This window comes from Phyllostomus discolor, chromosome 9 (assembly GCF_004126475.2).
Source record: "Phyllostomus discolor isolate MPI-MPIP mPhyDis1 chromosome 9, mPhyDis1.pri.v3, whole genome shotgun sequence".
NCBI lineage: Eukaryota > Metazoa > Chordata > Mammalia > Chiroptera > Phyllostomidae > Phyllostomus > Phyllostomus discolor.
Genome location: NC_040911.2, coordinates 68127597 through 68153870, shown reverse-complemented (window position 1 = coordinate 68153870; position 26274 = coordinate 68127597). Strand labels below are relative to the sequence as shown.

Below are 26274 nucleotides of genomic sequence, written 5' to 3'. Positions count from 1 at the left end.
CTTCTTCTATTTTTTCTCTATTATCTGAACTCTGAAAACATCTTAGATGCTTATCAAAGTACATAGTTATCCTATTCTCTTCATTTGAATTTCCTCAAGTGAAGCCAGAGACAAAAACTGAGGTATATAAGGGAGGAAGAAATGTTCCCCTATTCTTCTAGGTTCATCTGGCTAGTCTAAGAATAAAAGTGACATGACACAGATTAACAAGAGAAAATAATCAAATTTAACTGTGTACATATGTACAGGGGTTCTATAAGAATACAGGGCCCAAGAACAGATAGGGCAGTTGAGACTCATATGCCATCCTGAGCTAAGGAAAAAGGGGTAGTATTTTGGGATTTTGAAGGGGAAAAAGGCAATTCACAAGGAAGTGGGAAAGCAAATGTTTGGTAAACAGATGTTTGCTGGGCCACACAAAGACAGTGGGAGACAGACCAACTCTGATCACTAGGCCCTGCCATACCTAGTTTGCATACACTATGATTATCTATGAGGATAACTCCCTTCCAGGAACAGGCCCTCTGTCTAAATTATTTTAGGCAATAAGAGGGAAGGTCAAAGGTTCTTCTTGAGTCCCCTGTTTCTTAAAAATAAAATAATCCTCACCCCAGAGAGACACATTTTGGGATGGCAAATTTTGCTTACCTACAGGCGCAAGGAGTTTATTTGGAATATGGTCCCACAAAGCCAGAGAGAGGGAAAGGTAGCATAGGGAAGGAAGCAACAGTGTGTAGGTGAGCTGGTTGCTCCCATAGACAACTGGGGACCTGACTATGGGAGTACCCCTCAAAATTACTGCTCCCAAGGTGAGGAGGCTGTCCCTCATTGGTAGGGAAGGCTCCTGAGACATGAACACCCTGGCCTACCCAGTCTGCCAGCTCGACTGAGAACTCCTAAGGCAGAGAGTACTGCCCCAGGCAAAGATTCGGATGAGGGCAGCAGATCCAGGTAGAATACAACAGCCTCTGCCTCGCCTGCTGACTAACCCCCCTCCCACAGGCAGGTGAATGCAGCTTGCTATCTCAAAGATGCAACCCGTCCTCTCTGAAACTCCCACAGCAATGCTGTGAGATTCCAGAAAACAAGACCAGAGCTGGGGGGAGGCACACCCAGCCACACAAAGATTTTCAGCCAAGCAGCCATCTTTCTCCCCTTTTCACTCCCTAAACCCCAGCTTTGCTCCTCTGTAACCACTCATGCTGCCTCTAACTGCTCAAGGGCAGGAAGCTCTATACCCTGTCCGGTGTTCTTTAGGTTAGGACATCCAGTGTTCTCTAGGCTTCCCCAGAAGAGCTAAAGGGAATTAGTCATGAGGAAGCACTGAAGCATTACTCAAGATCCCAACAAAAACAGAATTTCAAATTCCTCCATCTTACATTGTTAGAGAGAACATTTTGTTCATTCTGGTTGACAATTTTTTTTTTTTGCCAAAAGTTGGCTGTTTTTGATACTAAATGAGCAAGCATACCCTTCCAGAGAATCTTTCCTGAGCTGGAGATGTGTGGAGTGCCACCTGGTGGCCCACTAAGATCCTGCTAGCCTCTGGCCCTGTCAAGGTGTTCAGTTACAGGTTGGGGAGGCACTGGTGGCAATGTCCCTCCAGTGTCTGGATGTCTCTTCATCCTCTCCTCAAGAAAAGACTAAGATTATAGTGCTGTAGAATCTTAGGCCAAAAATAGAAAGGAAACAGAGATGAGATTACAAAATAAGTCCTGCTCATTTCCCCATTGGAGATCTTGTCTTTCTCTTACTGATTTACAAGTATTCACAGTATGCCCTAGATATTAGTCCCTGCTCAATTTTAATCAATGCAAATATCTTCTCCCAAACTTTTACATGAGGTCATTAGTTCAACTAGATTCCACCTTGTACATTGTGCTAACTGGGAGTCCAGTTTTATTTTTCTCCAAATAGTGAGTCAGTGTTCCCACTATTTAATAATATAACCTGTCTCTTTGATTCGTGGTGCCATCTCCATTGAATATTAAGTTCCCATTCATACGTGGTTAGTCTCTGGGTACATATAATTTAAATAAAGCCTCCTAGCAACTATAAACTAGAAAGTGTTAGCCACACTCCTTCTACTACTGAGTCTTTGTATATGCTTTTCTCTCTGCCTAGAATACTTCACTCCTATACTATACCAGGTCACCTCCTTTTCATCCTTCAGCTCTCAGGTCCCCATTGTTTTCTCCACCATCACCTCCCAAACCACTTTCCTCATCTACACTTGAGAAAGACTGCTGAATTTTTGTACCCCAACGGTAACTACTTTTGGTTACTGTACATCCTTATTATTGTGTGTTATTACATATATTAATACCTTTCTCCTCAGGCAGATGACAGTCTCCATGAGGACAGGGGCCATATCTGTTTTCTCTCACACCTCAGAATTAGCACAGGATCTGCACATAGTGGGTGCTCAAACCCTATTTCCTGAACAGCAAAAAGCAAGGACAGAATAAAGAGAAGGAAGGGCCAATGAAGAAACCCATTTTAACTGGTAGAAGTTTATTGTTGAATGGAAAAATGGGTGCATGATTGGAGTTGAGAGATTAATAGCATAAGGCTCTAAGGACCCAAAGCTGATGCAGTTTCTATCTGGGAAGCCAAGGTATTTTCTTTTCCACCAGTATCATCTTACCTCTGTTCCTTTATTCCACTCACCTTAGCAGTTCTAACTGGATCTGGACCTCACTCTTGGGTACCTACCTACCATGGGCCCAGTCCTGGTATGGGTGGTGGAATACAGCAGTGAGCCTACAGACAAGACACCTGCACTCACACAGCTGACAGTCTAAGAGAAGACTCTGACAGTGAGCAAATACGCACACACAATAATATCAAATAATCATTGCTGGTAGAGACAAAACCAAGCCAGGTGGCAGAGAGTAACTAGGGTGGAGCACAGCACTTGAGGGTGGGCTCTACAGCATCATCCCTGGGCTTCTGCAGAGCTTCTCGACGCAGACCCAGGATTCAGCTGGGCCAGATGGGATTGGCCTAACCTCCCTTCCCTTTTTAGCCACAGCGTATAGATTGGGCCTTACATATTGGGCTTCAGGATGAGATCTCCCTTGACCAAAGATTCTGAAGAGTTTGAAAATCACACTGTTGACCATTGTTAAAATGACCTGGAATTTTGCAACCAGAAATAAACTGCTTCCATATATTTAAGTTAACACATTTTTTACCTGTTTTAAAATAAACCAATGAAAATCACCCATTAGCACAATAATTAATGTTTTCATATCCTTAAAACCTCAATCAACATGAATGTGCTCCTTAGCCTACTGATTAATACCTGTTAGCACTAAATGTGGCAAATAGAGATACTGAGGTTTGTGGGCAGATACAGCATTTCCTGGTGTCAGGTACAAGCTCTTCTTTTGTAACAGGAGTAGAGACAGAACAGATTTAGCTCAAAACCTCTGGACCATGATCCCCCAGAGCAGCAATTTTCAACCTTTTCCATCCGATGGCACATATAAACTAATTACTAAAATTCCATGGCATGCATATATATATATATATATATATATGTGTGTGTGTGTGTGTGTGTGTGTGTGTGTGTGTGTATACATATATGTATAATATACACACACACACACACTTTGGTGATCTGATGAAAAAATAGGTATAATTTTGATTGATTTACCAAAAACAATAATAATAGTAATTATGTACCCTTTTTGCTCCAAAGTGACTTTTTAAAAAATCGGGTACCTGTACTTGTATATAAGGATTTCTAGTACCAAGAATTAACCAACAGATGAAAACTTATGCAATATGACCAATAAGATCCTACTCTATTATATGACCTACATATTTATAGTTCAAGACAGGGCATTTACAGTAGATGGCTATTTTGTTGTTGTTGTTGGCTTTGGTCATTTTTTTATTTGTCAATCTAAGGGAAAAGAGGCCAATGCCCCTGGCTAAATAATCAGGTATTGCATGTTTTTAAAATTCTTGCAGCACACTGGTTGAAAATTGTTGCCCTAAAGGCTAGCAGCAGTGCAAATTGTGCGGACAGGCATGATGAGGCTCAGAACCTAAAAGAAAACAGGAGGTAGATGCAGAGCTACCACTTGTCACTAATTTGGTCATCAGGAATGGGGGCTTGGGGCATAGGGGAATAGATGCTTGATGTACACATCTCAGCTCGAATCACATCAGCTGGTAGAGCATTTTTACAAATGTGAAGACACTGAGTCCTAGCTCCCTGGTCTTCCCTCTTTGCCTCTATCTCTCATTCTTATGCTTTCTCTTATGTCCTCTCTCTGTGTGTCCCTCTGTAGCTCCTAGAGTACCCAGAGACAGAGAGGCCCTCCCTAAAAACCCTTGGGTCACCCTGAGCCTGTGTCTTGGCTGCTAATGGTGCAGTTGCTTGCAAAAATTAATGCTGTGTCTCATTCAATTAATGTATGCCTCATTCCTCCAGAGCTTAACGAGATTAAAAGAATGTCGGGTGCCTGATCCCTGAATATGAATGAGAGCCTTGCTTCCAAACTGTGGGCGCCCTTGTCTCTCTTGATGCTGAAACAGTCAGAAGATTAATGCACACCAGCTCTGATGTTCTGTGCAGCACAAAGGGAGGCAGGGAGGGGATGAAGAGGGAGAGAGACAGAGGAATAAGAGCTGCAAAGAGAGAGGGTACAGGACACGGCTGGATATACCACGCACTGACTATATAACAAAATCCAGTGTTGCCATTGCCTGGCAGGTGGTGGGGCAGTCCAGGCCTACTTCAGCTAGGATCAAATTTGTCTCACCTTCCAGTTAAGGTAGCTGTTCAGTCCTGGTCATCTTGGCACTTCTGGGGTTTCTTCTTGCAAGAAGGTGAATACTAACCTCTCTGTGATATTTCCTTGTCCACAAAGTAGGCATGACTTCTTACAAGAAAAAGCTGCAGTACCTGGTTTATTCTACAATATATGGGCCACCTTTGGTGAGCAAATTTTTTAAATAACAAAATATAGATGGACCAAAAACAAAAGGTGGAGTTTTAAATTTTCTATCCTTTATCAAATGAACCACAAAACTTAGCTCCCAGAAAGTTCAAACTCTGTTTATTTTGAATAAGCTTCCTCCAGGAGAAAGGATGTTAACTCAGAGATATTTGTTGGCAAAAATGATGACTTGATTTATAACTTAATGGCAAAGGATGGAAATCTGAACCTGTTATTATTTGTTCTTTTGGACTTATTGTTTCTGTTAGGGGGAAAATCAGTCAAATAAAGTAAAAATACTATTCATTTATTCATAAATATTGATCAAACTTAACACAAATTCCAAGCACCATGCTGATGCCTTTTGTTCAGAAGTAAACAAAATAGACATGTGTCCTGTACTCCAAGACCTTGCTACCTAGTGGTGAATGAAACATACAAACAAACAATAGTAATAGAAGGCTGAAAGTGTGGTGTTAATGGAAAACCTGGAGAGCTGGACCCAGAAAGGCTTCTAGGGGAATGCCTGCTGAACACAGGTTAGTCAAGAGGAGGGTGAGCCCTGGGAGAAGCTGCAATAGAAGCACAAGGGATGGGCTATGAGATGTTAAAGAGAAAAGACAGGCCATTAAGAGGGAAGAAAATTTTATGTCAGTTTTACATGTCCTGAAAGAACCATAGTTATCCTTCTTTAAACTGATTTGCATACCATGTTAGATAGTGATGATTGTTAATAATGTCCTTTGACCATGGGGGACAAATAAGGAGTGTCAGCAATCCAAGCTTTGACTGTGTGCAGCCCATATGCTTCATTTCAAAATTTCTATGAACAGAAAGACTCAAGTCAGTGTACTAAAATTCTAGGCCACTTGCCACAAAATAGAGTATCGAGCAGAGAACAATATGGCCCCAGACACCAATGTTTTGAGGTTCGTGATGGAGACACAGAAAGCCCATCCCATTGGCTGCTGCTGAATTAACTCTGGAGAGGCTTTTTAGGGATTATGTGAACCACAGGTGTCCACAGGCTGGTCCGTTCTCTGTGTCCCTCTTCTGCCCAGCTCAGGTTTTCCCCACACACACTCACAATCCAGGACTGCAAGACTCTGCTCCTTTTCAACTGCTCAGCAAGAAGTCACTCCCACAAGGCATCAGAGAGTAACACCAACTTTGCAAAGATGCCATTGGGAATAAAGAGGAGGGTGTTGTATCATGCACCCATTATTAGTGTATTTTAGAGTAAGTTATGCAGCCTTTCTGTCCTTCCCAAAGTCCCTTCTCAGATACAATGCAACTGAGAGTTCTTTTCCTGAACCTGCACTTACACACTATCCCTGCCCCACCTCCACTCTCTGCCCTCTGGGATTTCTCCTTAAATAGCTATTATCTATTGCCTCCCCCTCGCTGTCATGCATAGTAGCTTTATTTCTCCTCTAAAACTTGGCTCCAGTCAATATCTAGTCCTTGAAGGCTGATCTTCCACTTAGGAACAAACTTATCCAGGAATGTCTTGAGCAAAAGTGGTTTTCTCCCCACTGGAAATTCTAGTAAAGTTTACTGGGGGAATATAGTCATGTTTAAATAGTTACATAAGGAAAGGTGAGAGTGGGATCCAAAAAGGATGGGTGGGCCAATCTGTGCCTCTTCCCATATCCTCTGAAGGTGTAGCCAACATACTACACCCAAGTGGGACTCAGAATCCCGCAGAGACCCCCAGGGCAACTGGGGCACCCAGGATGGTAGACCCACCAACTGCACCCCGGATGTGAGCCCTCCCCAACCCCTGTCTCCTGTGAACTAGGGACCACAACACTGCATTTACCTGCCACCCGTGTCCACAGGTATCCGGATGCTAGACCAGCCGTTTATGACGGACATCATTGAGGCCTCTTCCATCAGCCACATGCCCCAGCTGATCGACATCTACAGTGCCAGCTGGGGCCCAACAGACAACGGGAAGACGGTGGATGGGCCCCGAGAGCTCACGCTGCAGGCAATGGCTGATGGTGTGAACAAGGTAAAGTCATCCCTGTCGCCACACCCTGGTCCAACACTGGAGTGGGGGGCACAGAAGGTAGAGAAAAGGTGATGACAGAAGAGGAAAAGGTGATGATGGCAGTGTGGGGGTCCGCGGTGTGGCTATCACCCTTTGCCTTAGCTCAGCTTCTGCGAAAAATGGACCCCAAAGTAGGCTTAGCCATGCAGATTTTGGAAAGGGATGCCTGTGGAAGATAAAGCGGAGGTGGCTGGGGAAGGTAGGGGGCACCTTTAGATGTGAAGTGATGCAGGCCTGGTGCTGGAGAAGGAGGGTCCTACACTGCCCTGGTGCCTGCAGGAAGGGGCGCCTGAGTAATGACAACAAGGCCCTACACACACACTCCTCACCTCCCCCTCACCACCAACCCCCACTCATCCCCCCCCATGCCCACCCAGCTGTCCGCAGAAAGTGGGGTGTCTGCGCAAAATGGAAGTAGATACAGGCGCGGTCGCAGAGGCAGTAAACCCAGGGCACTCCCAGGTGGAAGTCTGAGCCGCGGGTCTCCATGGCCGCAGCTCCCTCACATTAGCACAGGGACAAAGCCAGGGAGATGGGACAAGGCAGATCCCAGAGGAATGGCCAGGAGACGCGGGTCACTGTTGGGGTGAGGGGCTGCACAGCGAGACAAAGAGAAGTCCCTCTCCGAGATCTCAGGGCAGGGGCCACCCCAGACAAGACGGCCAGGCTGCTGGATCAGAGTCTCTCTTGGTTCAGGTCACAATTGCGCCACTCAGTGTCTGAGCGTCCATTGGCAAGTGATGTGGCCTCAGTGTGCCTCAGTTTTCTTGCCTGTAAGGTGGTGAAGATATATTCCTCCTGAAATCATTGTTAGGGATAAATGAGATAACTATACAAGTGCTTGGAACTGTGAAATGCCTCCACAGGGCTGCTGCTTGCCCTGGTCATTATGGAAGTTAAACCCACAATCCCAAAACTTTGTGGCCTGAAGCATAGTGTTTCAGGAATTCAGATGGATCCAGTGGGGATGCTTGTGCTCCACCAGTCCTGGGCCTCAGCTGGAACACTTGTGACTTGAATTACCAAAATGTTGTGTTTTCACATGTTCCGCAATGTACTGAATTCAGAATTACTCCCACATGGTGCCATCACACACATTACGTGGATACGTAGTCATTTTGCTGCTCTTGGTTATTTTTAAAGATTGAACTAGCCATGGGGTTGACACAAATGTCCTCTCTGTGCTTTCCGTTTGCATGTCTTAATCAGCCATCATGTGGGAATCACATCCCAAAGATTACAACAGTAGTGTGTAGAGAAGAAGTAATAAGGTCCTAAGTGAGGGGACAAACAAGTGTAAGAAGTTTAGAATATGGACTTTGGAAAATCCATTTTAGGAATCATTAAAATTTTGCTCCTTGGATTTTGACACATTTCAAATAGATAAAATGGCTATAACCATATCTGGGTACATAAACTAGCACTATTATAAATAAATTGTAAAATGAATCCATTCTGTGTATATGTTTAAATTATTTACAGTCTGTATATAGAAGACACAAACTCATTACTTATATATTTATGACACTTAAAGACATGCATGGACAAATTACTGTATGTTTAACAGTAGCCTGAAAAGGTAAAAATATTAAAGAAAATTAGACCAAACAGCCGAAGATTACTTTTTTTTTATATTTCTTTGAAGAGTTACCACATGCCAAACGTTGTTTTATTTTTTTAACTATAATCACTATGCCGTGCATTAGATACCCAGAACTCATGTATTTATTGTATAATTGGGAATGTGTACGCTTCGACAAACATCTTCCCATCCTTCCACCCCCACCACCATAGCCCCTGACTACAGCCATTCTACTGTCTGTTTCTATGAGCTTTTTAGATTCCATATGTGAGATCATACCATACTTTTCTTTCTGTCTGACTTACTTCACTTACTGCCCTCAAATTCCATCCATGTTGTCACAAATGGCAGATTTTCTTTTTATGGATAAGTAATATTCTAATACACACACACACACACACGCACACACACACACATTTTCTTTATCCATTCTCACACCAATGGACACTTGGCTGTTTCCATGTCTTGGTTGCTGTAAATAATGCTGCAATAAATATCTCTTCAAGACACTGATTTTATGTCCTATGAATATATAGGGCAGGGCAAAAGTAGGTTTATAGTTGTGAATACTCAAAACACAGAGTTTATTCTTATATTATTTTTATTAGTTATTGTATTGTTTTCCATACAAACAACTGTAAACCTACGTTTGCCATACTTTGTGTATACCCAGAAGTGAGATTGTTGGTTAATAAAGTAGTTCTAGTTTTAATTTTTTGAGGAACCTCCATACTGATTTCTATAATGGCTGTACCAATTTGCATTCCCACCAACAATGCACAAGGGTTTCCTTTTTTCCACCTGTTCCACAACACTTGTTATCTCTTGTCTTTTTTGTAACAGTAAAGGCTACTTTTTAAAGTACATTTCCTGGGGTTGAGAACACATGTTTTCTTCTCCAGCTACTCCTCAGGAATAGCCTAAGACTTGAAAACATGACAGATCAGCTGTTCAACAAATATTTGTAGAATTAATATGTAAATGAAATTTTGTGGCTAAAAGATTAAAAGTCATGTAAAAGTCTACAACTGTAGTGAAAGTCTTTGGTAGCCCACCCCTAGATGCTGTGTTTGCTGATGATAATTCACAGCTGCCCCTTTCCTGGAGAATAGCCCTAGCTGACGGGATTCTTCTCATCCAGAAGATTCTGTCCACACCCACACCCACAGGGCAGCCCATGGCCAATGATGGACTTGTCTGCTTGTCTTCTGCAGGGACCACTCTGGGATGAAATTTATGCTCCAGTGCCCCTAGTGAATCAGGTCAATCAATGCTTACCTTTACTTAAGACCACATCATTTGGGGGTTCCTTCTCCTGCCTCTCCTGTTTTACTCCCTCACACACAGGTGTCTCCTGAGAGCTCTCCCTCAATATGTCTAGAGCACCCAAGTCCCTGTCTCTGGCTCTGCTTCTAGAGAATCCACCCTATGACATTAACCTATTAGTGTTTGCTCTTTTCCTTGGCTTCCAGGAAGCTCAGAACTAAGTTTGTACCTAACAACATAGATATTTTCAGGCTAGGTTTTCTATTACCCCTTTTCCTCCCTTTTCATCACCAACCATGGCCTCAAAAATCATTCCTTAGCTTTTGTTCCTATATCCATTTTTGAGATCCTATTGAATCTAAGCCTCTGAATGTAAAGCCCTATAAGATTCGTAAAAGAATTGATGAAATGAGCTCAGTTTGATTACAGTAAATTTGGACATGTAACAATTGGATCCTTAAATTTTTACACTCATTACTAGTATCAAGGAACTAAAGTTCTCCTTGGGTAAAAATTGGGCTAGGCTCTAAACAACAGTAAACAGCAAGTCAACCTCACAGCTGGGATCAGCCAACATTAGCTCACAAGCCAAATCCAGCCCAGCAGCTCTCTTTGCAAATAACATTTTATTGGAACACAGCCAGGCCCATCAAGGCCTCTGTGTCCTTCCAGCCACAATTTGTCTTCCAATCAGAGCTGTCACAAGCTCCACTTGGGAGGAAGCCCATGAATGGAATCATCACTCAGAGTGACAGGCTTTTCTGCTGGCCTGTCCACATCTCCATCTCCACGAGATGACTGACATTGCATGAAAGGAGGTCTGCTTCCTCTGTACAGGAATTGTTTTTCTAAGGATTAGCATGAACAAGTGAAGAACTGAGCTTGAGAACTGGGAGACCTGAATTCTAACCATGATACCGTCTCTCATTGGCTGTGGGACTTCACACTAGTCATGTAGTTTCTCCATTCCCCACTTTCTTCTTCTATAAAAATAGCCACATCAATGCTTCTCAAAGTGTGGCCACTAGCCCACCTCAGAGTTTATAAGAAATGCAGAATCTCAGCTCCACCCCACCCACCCACCTGATATATCAGAATCTGCATTTTAACAAGATCCCATTCATGTTTGACAGGTGCTGCTCTAAATGATGTCTAGGATACCTATCATGCGACCCTAGGATAATAAGACCATAAGATATATTGTTTTTAAAAGTTCACAATGTACAGAAAAGGGCAGTAGAGGTGACTCACTTTCTGGAGGTAATAATGGTACTGCATACCCTCATCAGAGTGTTACATTGGATTCATTGATGACTAAGCCATGCACTCTAGTGTGTCTCTGAGTTGGTGGAGCAAGACCCAGGTAGGTGTAAGGATGCATGAGAAGTAATGAGAGCAATGGAATAGATTCAGGAAGGACCTCATACAGACTGGAACCAGACAGGTGTTCTGGACCCAAGGTGGTTGCAGAACACTAGTCAGAGAATATGTAGAGATCCCCACTAGGGCCCCAAACTCATGGGACATGGCCACTCTCTCCTTGCCTGTTTCTCACTGATTTTGTATATCCATCACCTTGCCTGTTTCCCACTAACTTTGTATATCTATCATCTTGCCTATTTCCCACTGACTTTGTATATCCATCTCTTCAATCCATTTTTCTCGTCCTTGAGGTTTATGCTCACATGGTACTTCTGCTTGGACAGGGGCCCATCAGCACCCTCCTTTATCACAACCTGTCAGCTTTTACCCAACTGCCATATGCTTCCACTCCAATTGTTTAGGGGCAAATTTGTCACAGTTAGGGGACAGACCCTTTCCCCTGCTAGGTTCCAAAAGTAAGAAATGAAGTTCTTTTGGAGAGGTCTAGAACTTGAAGGGTCAGAGGACAATTAGAAGGTTGCTAGCACAGCCCTCTCTTTTCTATCTCAATAACATCAAGTGGCAGTCATGCTAGCTTTTCAGCCTTCTGATGGAGTTTCTTCTGAGCTGTTGAATTCTTTCAAAGGTCTGAACAGAAATATAAGACCATATCCTCCCTCTCTGTCATAGGTTTGTGTCCCCAAAATTCATATGTTGAAGTCCTAACCCCCAGGGTCTCAGAATGTGACTGTATTTGGAAATAGGGTCATTAGAGATGTAATTAGTTAGGATGAGGCCATACTAGAACAAGGTGGGCCCCTAATCCAATATGACCTGTATCTGTGTAAAAAGAGTAATTTGGATATAGACACGCACAGGGAGAATGCCAGGAAATGAAAGCAGAGATTGGGTTTATGCTTTGATAAGCCAAGGAGCACAAAAGATTGGCAGCAAACCACCAGAAACTAGGAGAGATGAACAGATCATTCCTTCACAGCCCTCAGAGGGGACCAACCCTGCCAACACCTTGATCTTGGACTTTGGCCTCCAGAACTGCTAGACAATATGTTTCTATTGTTTATACCACCTGGCTTTATGGTACTTTGTTATAACAGCCCTAGAAAATCAGTACAACTTGCAGTCTTGAATAGACTGCCAAAAAAGGGATTTGTCCAGGCTCAAGCAGTATGAAAACATGAATACTTTTCCAGGTTACTCTTGATGTTACCCAGCTCTCTCTTTGATAGCTAAGATGAATGATAGTTGATCTAAGCACAACTTTTTTCTCATCATCTGGGGCCTTGAGAGTATCCTCCCTCCATTCTCTAACAGGGTTCCTCAAAGGAGAAGCATGCAAAATTTCTCATGATATAATACTAGGGGAGGAAAATGTTTCTGCAGTAGGGGAAGTGCCATGTGGCTCTGGCTTCTGATGACATCACATTGGTAACTTGGAATTAAATAGGGAAATTGGCAAATAGAGATTTTATGTACCCCCTTCAGAGAGCCGGTTGCTAAGCATTTGTCAGAACCCTCCTGGTTAGAGGACTGCTGGCTTCCCTTCAGTTAAAGCAGTAAGATACCCACTTATTCTCCCATAACAAAAGGCCAGCTTTGTCTTCAGGAGTGTGGAAATTCCCTTTGGGAAGAGGAAAAACACCTGAAACACTAAGGCTTTGTTTTTCCCCAAAATGACAAGTTTCCTAAGATTGTGGAGGAACAACTTTTCTAAGTAATTCAAATAAAGACCTCACAGCTTAGGCCATTTAGCTCTCAAGCATTCAACAAAAGGATTCCAGAAATACAATTATGAAATAAGAAATTGAGTGCTTGAAAGTGAACAGTATCCATGATTCAATGTTGGCTAAATATTGACACTAGGATGGGGAAACAAAGGAAAAAAGTGGTTTTATTACAAGGTTATGCCAATCAGCTGTTGACATTCAGCCTATCTGAGATTTGAATGGTTCAATGCTGTTTACAGAGCAGGGTCTACCAACAGGATCCCAGGGAAGGTGGTGGTGTAATGGCCCCATTTCAATGCCCAGACCCCTAGGAGTTTTTAGGATGAAACTTTTGCACACAAACAGAAGCTTGTTTCCTTATTACATAATTTACTGTGTGGCTGGAAGGAAAGGGTTACATAGCCAAGCCCAGAACAAGATAACAGCAGGTACCCAGGGGAACACTTGGCAGATGTCCCCTTTCCCCAGCACACATGGATTTTCACTGAGTAGTTTTTAAAAGATTTTATTTATTTATTTTTAGAGATGGAAGGGAGGGAGAAAGAAAAAGAGAGAGAAACATCAATATGTGGTTGCTGGGGGCTGTGGCCTGCAACCCAGGCATGTGCCCTGACTGGGAATCGAACCTGCAATGCTTTGGTTCGAAGCCTGCACTCCATCCACTGAGCTACGCCAGCCAGGGCTTACTGAGTGTTTTTTGACACCCGAGGCCAAAAGAGAGACAGGTGAGTAGGTGACATGTGCCCTCAGCGAGAATTTACAGTGCAGGCGGTGTTCAATACAGCACTTCCCTCCAGGGCTCCCATCATTTTCCACGCCCTTCTGAACTGCTCCACTTCATTTCAAGTCTGGGCACTTCTCTCCCCTCCATCTGTAGCCTCCCCTGCAGCCTCCCCTGCTGCAACTAAAAAGGCCTTTTCAAGTGTGATTGTTCTGCAAAGCACTCCAAGCATGGCAACACTTAAGAGGAAAATTGTTACGACTTATCATCAGATGACAGCATGTAAACATTTTAGAAAGTGAAGTGAGCATGATAAAAGAAAATATATACAATTTCTCATTTGACTTTTCCCTAGGCTGTGGGGATGATTCTTTCCTGATTTCAAGGTGACATTTTTGAACAGCATTGTAGAGTTCTGTGAGTGATCATGTATTATGCATTCCTATTATACATTTCCTTCCAGTATATTTCAGTTCTCTGGTCTACTAGAAAGGAAAGTCCACCTCTGAAAACTGGTCTCCACCTAAACAAAGGAGATAATTACCTTCTAAACAAAGGCAGTTCCTCTGCTTGCCTTTGAACTTGAACATCCTGCAAATAGGTTTTGTTTGACTGACATATTCATGATAAAAAGGGAGAGGAAAAGATAAGAGACCTTTATCTGGGGTGTACTGTCTCCCATAGACCTCACCACTCCCAATTCTCTTACATCTTCTTCACACAAAAGCATTACCTACTTGGCTCTTTAGGGGTTTTAGTTTGCTTCTCCCAAGTTCGGTCAGTAAATAATTGAGGAGGCAGCAAAGACCAGACAAGAGGAAGGAAGAGGAAAAGTTTTCCCCTTTATTTCTGTATTTTCCTCTTTAACTTCATAGTCTACATGTTGAATTCACAGTTAAAGCAGTCCATATTATATGTGGGAAGTGGGCAAGTCAGAAATCTCTGAATTATGACATAACTAATAAGTAACTTCCATCTTAGTTTGGAATCTCCCAGAAGCAGACCCTGAGACAAGAACTGAGTTGAAGTAGTTAATTTGGGAAGTCAAGGGACCATCAGTAGTGAATAGGAAAATATGACAGGGAAGAAAAGGACCAATAAATGGTGTACTCTTGAGCCAGCTATTGAGTAACTGGAGCTTAATCCCTCTGGGAAACTGGCAAGCCATGTAGAATACACATTGAAGTTACCCTACCTGATGACAAGGGAGCAGGGGGTAAATGTCATTGTCTAATTTATGGCCCAGTACTTTCAGCCCAGGGGCAGGTGTGCAGAGCAGACTTCATCCTCCTGGGAGAAAGCCCTCAGACAAAGAGATGCCTGTACTGGCATTTGGAAATCCCTAGTGCACAGAATATATGAGGTCTAAGGCATATGAGCCAATACCTACTGCCATCTCTGCTACAATCTCCAGATTGCAATTTAAGTAAAACCTAATCTGAGACTTACAGTCATTGCTCTCTGAGTACTAAAGGGCCAGACCATGTGTTTGCTAGTCAGAAAAAGATGTAGCCCTCACACAGAGACTGATGAAGCAACAAAGACCAGTCATTATGGGGCACAGCATCTTACATTGCTTTGACAAAGAGAAGAAGAATTCAGATAATAGAGGGGCTTGAAAGTAGCAACTGATTCTTGAAGTCCTTTCCACATCTTGAGGAAATGCAGCCACCCAGAGTAACCCTGGCATGTCTTCGGCTGGCTCAGATGACTACACCCCAACCTCTTATTAATCACACTCAGGGTTGCTACTGAAGGGAACATCTTAGGAATATTTAAGGACAAGGCTATAGAAAATCCTCTGAGGCACAGATAAGACAGAGCATTGATTGTTTATTCCTGGAGGGGTTACAAAGGGCATAAGCACACATCCCAGATCATTAGGCTGGAATGTACTAGAGAGGGGTCACTTGCAAGAGACTGACTCAAAAGCCACCATCCAGAAAGGGGGGGTGGCTGCCTAGGGAGAAAGTGATTAATCAAGAAGGGCCAGGAGAGGCCCTGGTACCACCTACTGAAATTTAATCAGAGCAGTGGGTCTGACACAGTAGCAGCAAGTGCCAGGGCCTCTGGCAAGCAATGAATGCCTCCTGCCAAGGAGCTCTCGGGAATGCTCCACAATCCCTGATTTATGCTCTAAAACCAAACCAAGGGTGGCAACTGAGCAGAGGCTGCCACAGTGGAGAGTATATAGTTCAGACTCTGTAACGTTTGTTGCCCCTACAATTGCTCCTTTCACTTCTGATAAGGGAAGACAAGTTTCGTGGTTTTCACATGACTATGGCCCTTGGTTTGGCTTTCCCAGAGATTCCAGGACCCTCACTCCACTCCTGGTAGACTCCACAGACCCTACAAGGGCACCAAGACAGACTCTGTGATGCCCAAGTTCAGCTGCAGTGTGCGGCTCCAGCAGTGCCAGCCATCCTCTCTCTCTGCTCTTCTGCCTGAGAGCACCTGGAAGTAGCTCCTCAGTGTATCTCCATGGGGAGTTAACGCCTCAGGACAACCGCCAGGCTTGCTGTCCTAGTAGCAGTTTCACAAGCAGTAGCCAGAGGGACTGAGACCAATTGCCTGTGGGAGGAACCTGCTTGTCAGCTCACATTTGGTTGTCTTTTCTTCCTCCCATCTCATCCTGCCCCATCACTCACTAATGCTTCTTGACATTCTCCCCCCAAATTAACTACCTGCTTTCAATTCTTTGTCTCAACATCTGTTTTTGAAGACACATAAATTGGGACCAACCCTTTCTCCTTATAGGTGTGGCCAGCAGTTCTCTGAAAGTAAGCCCAGGTCCTTTCAGGAGGATCAATTCACCCATTGCCCCTGCTTAAGGCCTTGTATGACTTCGCCACCACCTCTAACACCCCATATACAGAAAAGAAGTAGATAAAGAATAAAACATAAAACAGTTGCACAAAAATATAATGCAATCACTGAAATTGGGGCAGAGAGAAACTTTCTAAGCATAAATGCAAAGGGAAAACATTTAACAAAAATAAGTAATAAATATTATTACATAAAACCATTAAAAGCTTCTGCAAGTCTGGTCATTGTTAAAGCTGAGTAATGCATACATTGGGAGTCATTATACTATTCACTCTATTTGTGTTGTGCTTAACACCTTTCAAATCAAAAGGTTTTTATTTCTCACTAAAAATATAAAAAGCAATTCAGTGGGTGGTTAAGTTGTCACGAGTAAGAATATACATCTAGGGAAAAGTGGAAAAAGCAATATTCTAATTTTATATAAATGCTCCAGGGACTATAATATACAGATTTTGTGGGGTTTTTTTAATGTTCTACCTGATAAAACCTAAGTGGAAATGAATAGGATGAACTGTATCAGCCAGGAGAGGCTACCTTGTGCCGTGGTAACAAGCTGCCCCAAAAGCTCAGAAGTTTCAAAACACAAAGTTTCCTCATTCAGCTACACATCCATCATGGTCAGCAGGAGACTCTGCTGGTAACCAGTCACTCTGCAGAGGGAAAGAGAACTGTGCAGTATCCAGCACTGACCAGTAACTGGTTCAGCCTAGAAATGCTACTATGTACAAGCCATTCCCTCTCACAATTCATTGATTAAAATGGCATACAATCCCTAGCCAGTGTGGCTTAGTTGGTTAGAACTTCGCCCCATAAACCAAAAGGTCATGGGTTTGATCCCCGATCAGGGTACATACCTGGGTTACAGGTTCAGTCTCAGTCAGGAACTGTGTGAGAGGCAACCAATTGATGTTTCTCTCTCACATCGATGTTTCTCTCCCTCTCTCTCTCCCTTTCTTACCCTCTCTCTAAATATCAATAGCATATCCTCTGGTGAGGATTAAAAAAAATTTAATCGCTTACAAGACCCCACCCAACCACAATACAACATTGTCATAGGTCCAGAGAGTGAACAACTAGAAATACTTGGCAAACAGCACCAGTGACTATCACAATGGCCCAGAATAGCTGCTGGGTGACTCAAAAAAGTAAACAGTGATTTAATAAGGACAAATACAAATGTCAAAGATATTTGTGAATAGTTTGAATGGTATTGTTTCATGAACTGTGAGTCAAGAAAAGTGATATTTGTATATAAAAATATTGTTTTATATGGCATTTAAAATAAGTACGTAAAAATACATTTGAAAATATAATGGGAAAACTTTTGCAAATTCAAATGCAATATACAAAAGAAATGAAGAAAACATAGGTCAATATACATGCAATATAGATGGAAGAAATTTGGTTAAGGTCCTTAACATAGAAAGAACTCTAACATATCAACAAAAAGAATAGCATGAAAGAAAAAATAGGCAAAGGCTATTATCTTTGGGGGCTTGGTGCTTTGCTATTCATAAAGCAAAAACACAAATAAGCAGTAAAGATACAAAAGGATAAATTAAATGGGAAAAAATATAACTCCAAACAGTGAGGTAACATTTTGCCCACCAATTTTGCAAAAATATTTTTTATGACTACAAATTTTGAACCAGATGGGCTGAATGTTGCATTCTTATGCACTGCTAATAAAAATATAGATTTTAAGAAGCTTTTTTTAAAGAGTAATAACATGGCAATATGCATCAAGAATCTTCAATCATTCATTCCTTTTCATCTAAGATTCTTTCTTTTAGAAACTATGCCTAAGGAAATAAAGATACAAAGACATATATAAAATTATGTGCACTGCAGCACTTTATAACCTAGAAATAGCCTTCCACATATGTCTAAAAAGGAGTAAATTATGGTGCAGCCCTGGCCGGTGTGGTTCAGTGGATTGAGAGCTGGCCTGAGGACCAAAGGGTCACAGGTTTGATTCCCAGTCAGGGCACATGCCTGGGTTGCAGGACAGGTCCCTAGTAGGGGACACTCGAGAAACAACCACACATTGATCTTTCTTTCCCTTTCTTTCTCCCCCTTTTCCTCTCTCTCTAAAAATAAGTAAATAAAATCTTTTTTAAAAAGTTATGGTGCAGAAGAATATTTAATTACATGAGGAAATGTTAATGATATGATAGTAAGAAATGCATTTTCAGCAGAGCCACAAAATCAAATGTATTTTATGACCTCAATTTTATTATTAAACCTGTTGTTATACTTTGTATTTATCTATAAAATTTGCAGGAATATATAAAACCTCACCAGTGATTTTCTAGTCATGGAATATTTTAAAGGAAAGTCTATCGATGTTATATTAAGATGTCAAGATGACTAGAAAATACAACTTACTATAGCTGAGTATTTAAGAAAAGGCAATCTATACCAGAAGGCTGGCCTCACAAGCATCTGCAGATACCACCACTAACCAGGTTCTACAGTGGTCCTTAGCCTGGATTACTGCACACTGGTTAGGGTACAGAGACTGATTAACTTTAGCCCCAAACTTCTCAAAGTGGGAATTTCACTTCCTGGGATATAGGTGATATGCTGGGGACATGGAGATTAACAGTTCTAGCTGGAACTTTACCTAGATTGATGGTAAGCAATGTGTGACATTATTTTTATGTTATGAGCACAATGCAAAATCTGCATGAGTGATTTTAATCTTCACCTGAGGATATGCTTATTGATTTTAGAGAGAAAGGAAGAGAGAGATAGAGACAGAGAAAAAACATCAATGTGAGAGAGACACATTGATCGGTTGTCTCCTGTATGCACCCCGACTGGGGATCAAAGCTGCAACCTAGGTATATGTCCTAACAGGGAATTGAAAATGCAAACTTTTGCTGTATGGGACAATGCTCCAACCAACTGAGTCACCCAGCCAGTGAAGAAATCTGCATGAGCTTTTAAAAGATGCTGTTTGTGAGAGGCTCTTTAGGCTATGCTCTAAAAACCAGCAACTCCAAACTCATTTGGCCCTTTGCCAACAGATTAGAGTAGTTTCTCAGCCTCGGCACCATTGACACTTTGGACCAAGTCATACTTTGTTGTGGGAGACATAGGGAACTGTCCTATGCCTTGCAAAAGTTTAATAGTATTCCTGGCCTCTACCCACTAAATACTAGTGCTGCATATATGCGCACATACTTGTGGCACCAAAATTGTCTACATCAGTGCCAAACACCCCCTTGGGCACAAAACGTCCTGGTTGGAAAATATTGTACTTAAATACCATCAGTAGGGCCTGGATGAAAAATTCTCATTTGGTGAAAATTTTAGAGAGGCACTAATTCTGCTAAACAACAAAAGACTGATTTAAAGACAGAGTTTAAAATTAATTTGTACCACATACTTAATTTCATCTAAATGGACTTGCCATCTTCAAAAATAATATTGTATGTCAGTTACACATCAATTAAAAAAAAATGGAATAGAATCCAAGATGGCAGCAGAGTAGGTGGTACCTACACTAACCTCCTCCCAGGACCAAACTGGAATTTCAACAAAATTATGGAAAAATCATCTTAAAGTAAGAAGGAAGTACAGAGGCACAAGAGGGCCAGCTAGGCTCCCACGGTAGCAGCTGAAGTTCCAGAGGGATATTTCAGCAGCTGGGGGAGGGGGTTCCCCCTGAGAAGTGTGAGGTCTAAACACCAAGCTGGGATCCCCAGCCTGGAGCACAAGAACCAGGAAAGGAACCCAAATATCATCTGGATGTGAAAAGCAGTGTGGTTTCTGTCTGCCAGGAAGAAATGGCTAGAGATGGAGAGAGCCTCTTAAAGGACCAATGCACAAAATTCCATCTGCAGCCACTTATCCTGGGCTCCAGCAGAGGGACAGCAGTGTGGACTAGAGACACCTAAGTAGAGCCTGGGGTTGGTGACTTTGGAGAGAAAGCTGAAGGAACAGCTGCCAGGATCCCTGTGCTGAGTCACTCCCCATATTGTAGAAACCCTCTTTTTCAGACAGAGCACTCCCCTCCAAGTGGCATCAGCCTGGGGGAAAGGCCTACCCTGTGGAGCTTAAAGCGGGCTGCAAAGGAGTACATTTGGAGGCAATGTCAGTGTTTAAGCTTAACAGAAAGCCTGCAGGCAGAGGAGGATCTGCAGGAGCTCTGAGACTTTAGCTGACTATCCCCCAGGCTCAGTGCTGATAAAAGCTGGCCTTGGTGCACAGTCTGGTTCTCTCTGCACACAAACAGGTGCAGCAGACTGCACACTGTGGATCACTAGTAGCGCCAAACAGTTTGCACAGGGCCAGTCACAAACAGCCTCTGACAAAGGTCTGCACTAGATTCTTTGCAGATCCATCTAATATATAGAAACAAATACAAACAGGAAACCAAAACTGGGGAGACAAAGAAACAAACCCCAAATGAAAGAACAAGAGAACTCTTGAGAAGAAAAACTAAATGAAATGGAGTCAAGCAATCTATAAGAAAGTTTAGAGAGTAATAATTATAAGGATACTCAACAACATGAAAAAAGACATAGAAATCATAAAAAGGACAAATCAGAAATAAGAATGAAACATCTGAAATAAATAATACACTGGAAGGAATAAACAATAGGTTAGTTGAAGCGGAGGATTAAATCAGCAATTTGGAAGACAAGTTAGGAACAGAACACCCAAGTAGAGCAGCAAAAAGAAAAAAGAATTTTTAAAAAATGAGGAAAGCTTAAGAAATCTCTGGGGCAACATGAAGCATAATGATATCCACATCATGGGAATACCAGAAGGAGAACAGAGTGAGCAAGGGATCAAGAACCTATTTGAAGAAATAATGAGGCTTCCAGTCAACATGGCAGTGTAGGCAGACATGGCTCAACTCTTCCACAACCACATCAAAATAACAACTTAAATACAGAACAACCATCACTCAGAAATGTCAGAAATCAAGCTGAGTGGAAGTCTGACAACTACAGAATTAAAGGAAACACATACATCCAGACTGGTAGGAGGAGCGCAGATACAAAATGGGCTGGTCCCTTACCCATGTGTGGTGGAAAAAAATCAGAAGGGATATCTCAGGAGTGAAAAGTCCCAGCCCCACAGCAGGCCCCCCAGCCCAAGGTTCTAGTGCCAGGAAGATAAGTCCCACAGCTTCTGGCTGCAAAAATCAGCAGAGATAGAGTCAGTGGAAGAAAATTCTAGAACCCCAAGCAGTTCCTCTTTAAAAAGCCACACAGAGACTCACCTATTCAGATTCACTCCCTCTGAGCTCCAGCACTGGGGAGGCAGCTTGAAGGGCACCAGTAGCATATTGGGAGAGGCTGAAATGTCTGGCATCAGGGAGAGCAGAGGCCATTGTCCCTTTTCTGAGCCCTCCCCCAACAAAGCCGGCAAGCTGGCACCATATCTGAGATTCTATCAACCTGGCTAACACTATTTGACCCAATTTGGAGATCCCCAGAGACTCTGCCCCAGTCAACTTATGGACCCTGCTTTCCATATGAATAACTGGTCTTGCCTCATGCTTCATAGCCTCCTAAATCTTTACAAACAAGCCAGAGCCAGCTTCAGTGAACTCCAGGCCAGGCACTAGCAGCAGCTAGATTAGTTTCACAACTTGGCTGTACCGGGGAATCTCCAAGCCCAGCACAAGTAGCAGCCTTCTCAGAACGCTTTATAACTCAGGAAGAGTAGCCTCAAGAAAAACACAAGTGGGGACTGACCTTGCCCTCTACCACCCAAGAAACCCCAGGGCCAGAGCACCCAGTGCACAGCTACAGACCACTTCAAGGTGCTGCCACCCTGTCCCTGCACAGCTGATCCTCCACAAAGGGCAGAGGTTGGCAGTAAGTGGTCACAGTCAGTCCTTTCAGCTGACTGTCTTGGGTAAATCCCTCCCATTGATCTGCCAACAGCAACCAAGGCTCAACTACAAGAGGAGAGTGTACTCAGCCCATGTGAAAGGTACACCTCAAATATCCAGCTCAGGTGATATCTGGGAAGGCTGTGCCACAGGACCCTACAGGACACCTACTACATTAGGCTGCACTGCCAAGACACGGAGTTATAGCAGCTCTACCTAATACATAGAAATAAACACAGGGAGGCTGCCAAAATGAGGAGACAAAGAAACAAGGCCCAAATAAAAGAACAGATCAAAACTCCAGGAAAAAAAATCCAGAAAAGGAGCTAAACAAAATCAAGATAAGCAATCTATCAGATGCAGAGTTCAAAACACTGCTTATAAGGATGACAAGGAACTTAGTGAAGATTTCAACAGCACAAAAAAGATCCAGTCAGAAACAAATGTATCACTAATTGAAATAAAGGACAATTTATAGGGAAACAACAGTAAAGTGGATGAAGCCAAGTATCAGATTGATGATTTGGAACATAAAGAAGCAAAAAAACAACCAATCAGAACAACAAGAAGAAAAAAGAATCCAAAAAATGAGGATAGTATAAGTAGCCTCTGGGACAACTTCAAGAGGTCCAATACTTGCATCATAGGGGTACCAGAAGGAAAAGAGAAAGAGCAAGAAATTGGAAATCTATTTGAAAAAAAATAATGAAAGAAAACTTCCCTAATTTGGTGAAGTAAATAGACATACAAGTCCAGGAAGCAGATAATCCCATTCAAGTTGGACCCAAAAAGGACCACACCAAAATACATTATAATTAAAATGCCAAGGATTAAACATAAAGAGAGAATCTAACAAGCAGCAAGAGAAGCAGCAAGTGAGTTACCTACAAAGGAGTTCCCATAGACTCCTTTCAGCTGATTTCTCAAAAGGAACTTTGCAGGCAAGAATGGAATGACAGGAAGTATTCAAAGTGATAAAAAAGCAAGGAACTACAACCAAGATTACTCTATCCAATAAACGTATCATTTAGAATGGAAGGGCAGATAAAGTGCTTCCTGGACAAAGTAAAGCTAAAGGAATTCATCATCACTAAGCCATTATTACATGAAATGTTAAAGTGACTTACTTAAGAAAAAGAAGATCAAAAGTGAACATTAAAAGGGCAACAAATTCACCACTATCAACAACTAAATCTAAAAAACAAAGTAAGCAAAGAATAAGGATAGGAACACAATCCTATATATGGAGATTACTTGGAGGTTTATCAGCTGGAAGGGCAAAGGGAGAAAATGGGGGGAAAGGTGCAGGGATTAAGAAACACAACTGATAGGTACAAAATAGACAGGGAGGTGTCAAGAGTAGTATAGGAAATGGAGAAGGCAAAGAACTTATATGTGCAACCCATAGATGTGATCTAAGGGGTATATTTCTAGAAGCAAGAGGGGTACTGGGTGGAGGAGAGCAAAGGGGAAAAATTGGGACAATTGTAACAGCATAATCAATAAAATATACTTAAAATAAAAAATTTAAAATTAAATTAAATTTAAAAAAAGAAATAATGACTGAAAACTTCCCTAATTTGGTGAAAGAAAAAGACAACCAAATCCAGGAAGTGCAGAGAGTCCCAAACAAGATGAACCCAATGAGGCCTACACCAAGACACATCATAATTAAAATGACAAACCTTAAAGACAAGGACAGAATTTTTAAAGCCACAAGAGAAAAACAGTTAGTTACCTACAAGGGAGTTCCTATTAGACTGTCATCTGATTTCTCAACAGAAACATTCTGGGCTGGAAGGAATTGGCATGAAATATTCAAGTTGATGAAAAGCAAGGACCTACAAGCAAGGCTACTTTACCCAGCAAGGCTACAATTTAAAATTGAAGAAGAAATAAAGAGTTTCCCAGACAAGAAAAGGCTAAAGGAGTTTGTTAATACCAAACCAGTGCTACAACAAATGGTAAAGGGCTTGCTTGAAGAAGAGAAAGCAGAAAAGAAGACAATGACAACAGGAAAATAGTTAAAGCATAAAATTTCAATAAATACATATCTATCAATGACAACTTGAAATGTAAATGGCTTAGATGCTCCAATTAAAGAACAGAGGGTAGCTGAATGGATAAGAAAATAAGCCCAATATATATGCTCTCCTCAGGAGACCCACCTGAGATCAAAAGATACACACAAACTAAAAGTAAAGGGATAGAAAAATACATTTCATACAAATGTGAAGGGGGAAAAAAGCGGGGGTAGCAGAACTTGTATCCAACAAAATACACTTTAAAACCAAGACTATAGTAAGAGACAAAGACAGACACTACATAATGATAAAGGGAAAACCCAACAAGTGAATATAACCCTAATAATTATTTAAGCAACCAACATAGGTGCACCTAAATATGTAAAGCAAATCTCGATGGACATAAAGGGAGAGATCAACAAAATTACAGTCATAGGAGGGGATTTTAACACCAATAGATAGACCTTCCATACAGAAAATGAACAAGCAGGCAGCAGCCTTTCATGGCACACTAGATCAAATGGATTTAATTGATATCTACAGAGCACTTCACTCCAAAGCAGTAGAATATATATACTTTACAAGTGCACATGGAACATTTTTTAGGATTGCCACACATTAGGATACAAAACAAGTCTCAATAAATTTCAGAAGATTGAAATCATATCAAGCATCTTCTCTGACTAAAATGCTATGAAACTAGAATTCAATCACAGGAAAAAAACTGTAAACACACACAAAGTCATGGAAGCTAAATAACATGTTATCAAACAATGAATTGGTCAACAACGAGATCAAGGAAGAAATCAAAAGGTATGTTGAAACAAATGAAAATGAGGACACAATAACCCAATCTGTGGGAAACAGGGAAAGCAATTCTAAGAGGAAAATTCATAGCATACAGTCCTATCTCAAAAAAAAAAAAAAAACAAGGAAAAGTTCAAATAAACAATTTAACTTTAAACTTAAAGGAACAAAAAAAAGAAAGAAGGAAATAATAAATATCAGAGCAGAAATAAACAAAATAGAGCCTAAGAAAAAAAGACAATACAGAAGATCAATGAATCCAAGAACTGGTTCCTTGAAAAGATAAACAAGAATGACAAACTTTTAACCAGATTCATCAAGAAAAAAGGAGAGGGACCCAAATAAATAAAATCAGAAATGGAAGAGGAGAAATAACAATGGACACTGAAGAAATACATAGAATTGTAAGAAAATATTTTGAACAACTATATGCTAACAAATTGGATGAAATGGATAAATTCCTACAAACAATTTGTGAAACTAAATCAGGAAGAATCACAGAATCTGAGTAAACAGATTACACCTAGTGAAACTGAAGCAGTAACAAAAAACACCCAACAAACAAAAGCTCAGGACCAGATGGTTTCACAGGTAAATTTTACCAAACATTTTGAGAAGAACTAATGCCTCTCTTTCTCAAACTATTTCAAAAAATTCAAGAGAAGCAAAGACTCCCAAGCTTATTTTACAGTAAGGCCAGCATTATCTTAATTCCAAAACCAGATAAAGACACTACAAAAAAAGAAAATTATTGGCCAAGATCCCTGATGAACATAGATGCTAAGACCCTCTTTGGCTAAGATTCCAAAATATTAGCAAACCAAATATAGCAATATATCAAAAAGATCATAGTCTATGATCAAGTGGAATTTATCCCAGGAATGCAAGGTTGGTACAACATTTACAAAAAAATAAGTGTGATATACCATATTAAACAAAATGAAGGATAAAAACCACATGATCATATCAATAGATGCAGAAAAAGCAAATGAAATCCAGCACCCATTTATGATAAAAACTCTCAACAAAGTGAGAAGAGAGGGAATGTACCTAAATATAATAAAGGCCACATA

At 41.6% G+C, this 26274-nt stretch overlaps 1 protein-coding gene across 1 annotated transcript in view; it reads left to right on the top strand.

Moving 5' to 3' along the window:
- Window positions 1-26274, top strand: part of PCSK2 (proprotein convertase subtilisin/kexin type 2) — a 363148-nt gene that overhangs the window by 299578 nt on the left and 37296 nt on the right. Inside the window, exon 8 of the mRNA XM_028524847.2 lies at window positions 6797-6972. Coding sequence (XP_028380648.1) covers window positions 6797-6972 — 176 coding nt within the window. The remainder of the gene's footprint in view (window positions 1-6796; window positions 6973-26274) is intronic.